The sequence below is a fragment of the Antrostomus carolinensis genome, unplaced genomic scaffold (genome assembly GCF_000700745.2).
Source record: "Antrostomus carolinensis isolate BGI_N321 unplaced genomic scaffold, ASM70074v2 scaffold1681, whole genome shotgun sequence".
In the NCBI taxonomy this organism is placed as follows: domain Eukaryota; kingdom Metazoa; phylum Chordata; class Aves; order Caprimulgiformes; family Caprimulgidae; genus Antrostomus; species Antrostomus carolinensis.
Window position 1 is genome coordinate 7812 of NW_010294570.1, and position 4019 is coordinate 11830.

The 4019-nt window shown below is 35.6% G+C and overlaps 1 protein-coding gene across 1 annotated transcript in view; it reads right to left on the reverse strand.

Moving 5' to 3' along the window:
* Nucleotides 1-522: 522 nt before the first annotated feature.
* Nucleotides 523-4019, reverse strand: part of KDSR (3-ketodihydrosphingosine reductase) — a gene marked incomplete at its 5' end in the record, with an annotated part of 12621 nt that continues 9124 nt past the window's right edge. Inside the window, 3 exons of the mRNA XM_010177648.1 lie at nt 523-1034; nt 1396-1497; nt 3369-3452. Coding sequence (XP_010175950.1) covers nt 915-1034; nt 1396-1497; nt 3369-3452 — 306 coding nt within the window. The remainder of the gene's footprint in view (nt 1035-1395; nt 1498-3368; nt 3453-4019) is intronic.

Below are 4019 nucleotides of genomic sequence, written 5' to 3' on the forward strand. Positions count from 1 at the left end.
TACACTTCATGCTATTCATCAACTACTGGTTTGGCTCATCATTTGCAGCTTTGAAAAATAATGTGCATAACAGTAGCATAACGCTACTTTCCTTTCCAGAGCAAAAACTGGCAGATAAGGAAAAGTAAGAATCTGTAAAAATCGTACATTATTTCAATGGCTTAAAATGCTGAAAGTCGTAATCAACACACTTGAAACTGGTTTGATTTTTTTTTTGTTCACAACATACTTCAAAGGCCAGAAGAGCTACAGACCTGGTCACATCTCCTAGCATTTCTTTGTGGGAACGGGTTCTTCATCTCCCTTTAGAAAGTATGCATATATTAAACCATACTTTTTACTTACTCCCAGACTAAGAAAGCTTGGATCATACAAACCTATCTGCCACCATAAGGTTTCAACAGTTGCACATTGGATAGAGTAAGGAGAGCTGTCATTGACAGAAGGATCTGTAGACTGGCCAAAGGAAAAGTTAACATTCTAAATTAAAAACAGTCCCAAAATGTTAGCAAAAGGTACCACCTTGTTCAGGGGACTCCAGTCTACACTTCAGCCCAGTCTGTCACGGTACTTATTTTGTCCATAAGCACCAAAGTGAGAAAACTTAAGCATTTGTCCAGAATTACGGTACATAGTCCATTCTCAAGTTCTACTCTGCAGATCACTTGCCAGTTCCCCAAATTCTCTCCCAACTCAAATAAAAAAAAAAAAAATCTAATCCTCATTCACACTTTTGCATAGTTTGGCATTTTCTGGAGTTGTACTTTTGTTTTCTTTCATAGCTTTTGAGGGGACTCATCTGTCACATATGCAAGTACTTCCAGTCTAAATCCTTCAGGAGAAAAACTGAGTCCCATTGAAGCAGCAAGCTGTCCAGCACTGTTTGACATTCTTCTTTCCATTCAAAGCAAATATTACTCAGTTTTATCTGCACTTTCAGATTTTTCCCTTTGTATCATGCAGCGACGAACTATGCTGTCAAAACTTCCTAGGTAAAACAGGCCAACAATGCGAAAAATGCCCATGCAAACAACCTAGAAACAGAGAGAAACATCTTTCAATTCATTTAAGTTCCCAGACTGCAGCATATTATTTACTTGTAAATAAAAAAAAATTCCAGGCAGGTATGTTATATGATTCTCAAGAAAACCAACTCATTATAACCATTGTACCTATGTAACAGTTCAGGACTGAGTAGCAGGTAGTAATCTTAGCTTTCCTGTCAACTTGCTGCTTCAGCTTGAAAATACTACTTCAGTTTCCTAAACCCAAGTCTCCACAGTACTAATGGCCATTTGACAAAAAAAATAAAAAACAATATTTGCATAATATTCAACATTTTAAAGTACTTCAAACTATAAGAAATTGTGATTACAGGGCCTTCCTAAATCTTACCTGCTGAAGACCTTCAGTAATAGAAGTGACTGGTGACATTCCACTTGTCAATATTGAGAGCATGTACCCATCTGATCCAACTGAGCTGTTAAAGTTCCCTTGCTGGATGGAGGGAAAACAACAATTAAGAAAAGAAAAAAGTAACCTACCCAGTTGGGGCAAATCGTTATGGGTCTTATTTCAACAGCTATTCTTGATGAATGTAACTACTGATATCACTAACAACAAGTATTTTATGTAAAAAAATATTAACACAATTAAGAAACAAAATACTAAAAAGTATTTTGTGCTATATGACAACATTCCAAAAGGCATTCACTTAAAAATGGACAAGAAAGCTAACCTCTCTTTAGAGATGTGCACTAAAGTACTGCAGATTTCTTTACAAGATAGAAACGCTCTAAATTTCTTATTGAAGGATGGTTACTGATGGAGAAAATGCAGGATGGCCTCTCCATCTGTAAATATATTTCAGACAAAGAATTACACCCTAACTGTGTAAGATCACCAATCACTACTATAATAGTACAACAAAATACTGCTTCCTTTTTGTTAAAATTAGTTTGCTATCACATGAGATTTGGCATGGAGGTTGTATTTTAAATGCCAGGTAACAGGTCCTCGAAATTTCATCTACATCAAGGATTTTTAACTTGCCCTCCTCAAAACTGTGAGATACACAGTCTTGTAAGCAATTCAGCTGGCAGAAGAGTGGGGGCAGACATCAAGAAAAAGTTGTTTCATTGTTTTTTGATTACTCATGAGGAAAATTGCAGCTCTACAGCTCTGACTCCCACCCAGGCCTCTCCCATTTGTTTCAAGCATACCTTATGCTGGAAAACAGACTTTCTGAAACACTGCAGGACTAAATCTATGGAATTCAGAAATGAAAGGAGAAGGTGGTGTTCCTGAATCAGGGTTATGAGTGAATCTATGCAAAGTAGTAGAGGCTATGAGATTTTGTTATGTCCCAACACACACCTGTGAGAGGACTGCAAGTTCCTACAGTACAGAGCTACATTTTAATTTCTGTTTTAGTCTCTTAGCTGATGGCTTGAGTACATAAAGACCATGTCTGAACTAACGTATCATCCAAAGTGCTGGAAATGCTTAAGATTAGAGGGGAGATCAGTTTTCCTTAAGCACCAAAGTAGAATGCCATGTGAAGTAGTACTTGCTTTAAAAACTCACCACCCCCAAAACAGACATAATTTGGTATTTGTGTGCTACAGTTGTGAAAATATTGTAAAAACTTCACACCTGAACACCTGCTGTAGATGTAAATCATACTGAAGATCAAGAGTATTTGAAACTGCAAAATAATTACAGATTTTAGGATTCAATTGCTGTGCTTTCTGAACATGAAATTTCATGTTTGTTTCCATTCTGATGTGCTTTATTAAGCATGCAAACATTCTATAGCACAAAACATTAAAAAAATTCCTCAGAAAGGCAAGACATCTTTAACCACTAAGAGCAGCATTTTACGTATTTTAATCACTCATAAATCACATACTTAAGACATTAAAAGCCAAAAAGACTCGACTGCCTTCATCTACTGTAAAATTTTTTTGTATGAACTAATCTTCAAGAGAAATAAGATAGTCCAACAGTTCCTGAGGCCAGATAAATGGTAATTGATACATACAAAGTCAATAGAGTTTAGTGCTTTAAAGTCAGTCATAATCTGCTGTTGAGACATTGCATCATACTGATGCATCATTTTGTTCTTGTCTAACTTAGAACTTCAGGTATTTTTTTAGTACCAAGAGACTGTATAAAATCATTTGTGGACACAGTGGCAAAAGAAGAATAAAGAAAATATCTCCTGTTCAAACTAACCAGCAGAGTACTGTTTTGTGTAAATCAACACTGCATTCAGCTTAGCCTTTATCTTACAGTCTTAAACGAGCATTACATGTGATCCTAGTCTCTTCAACAAACAACGTACTTTAAAAAGGTAATCTACTTACTATGGCATCTTTGACTATAACTCTGGCGACTTGTTCTGCTTGGCAAACAGATGAGGTTTCAGAAATTAGCTTCGTCTCTAAGGGCTTTAGTAGAAAAACACCAATATGAGTTGGACTAACAACACACAGGAGACAAAAATATGAAGGTCAAATTTTGGTTCTGGGTCTTTTGTCATGGAGGACATCACTGTTAGCACGTGGTATCATACTGTCACCTAAAACATCCACTTAAAGAAAGCTAAAAGCACCTTTATAAGTAATAGTCTAATTTTAGGAAGGAAAATTAAAACTTTTCCTTGACTAGGACTTTTTTTTATAGTTTATTGCTAACAAAATATGAAAAAGTGGTTTTTTTCCCCCTGAAGTATTTTGTTTTCAGTAGAAGCTATCAAAATGCTTAAACTATGTTTCCTCAACACCTGTATTAGTCCATTTATGTTTTTTGACAGAAATTAAGAACTGAAGTGAAAGATAGGCCTGAAATATTTTAAGATCCTACAAAACAACGGGTTTTTTTAAATTTCTCAAACTCCACACTCTGGTATTCACCAAAATCCATCACAGGACTATTTCCAAATATCTGCAGAATTATGAATCCTAATTTCACTGACCAGGCTCACTGAAAACTTTTTTTTTTTTTTTTTTTTTTTT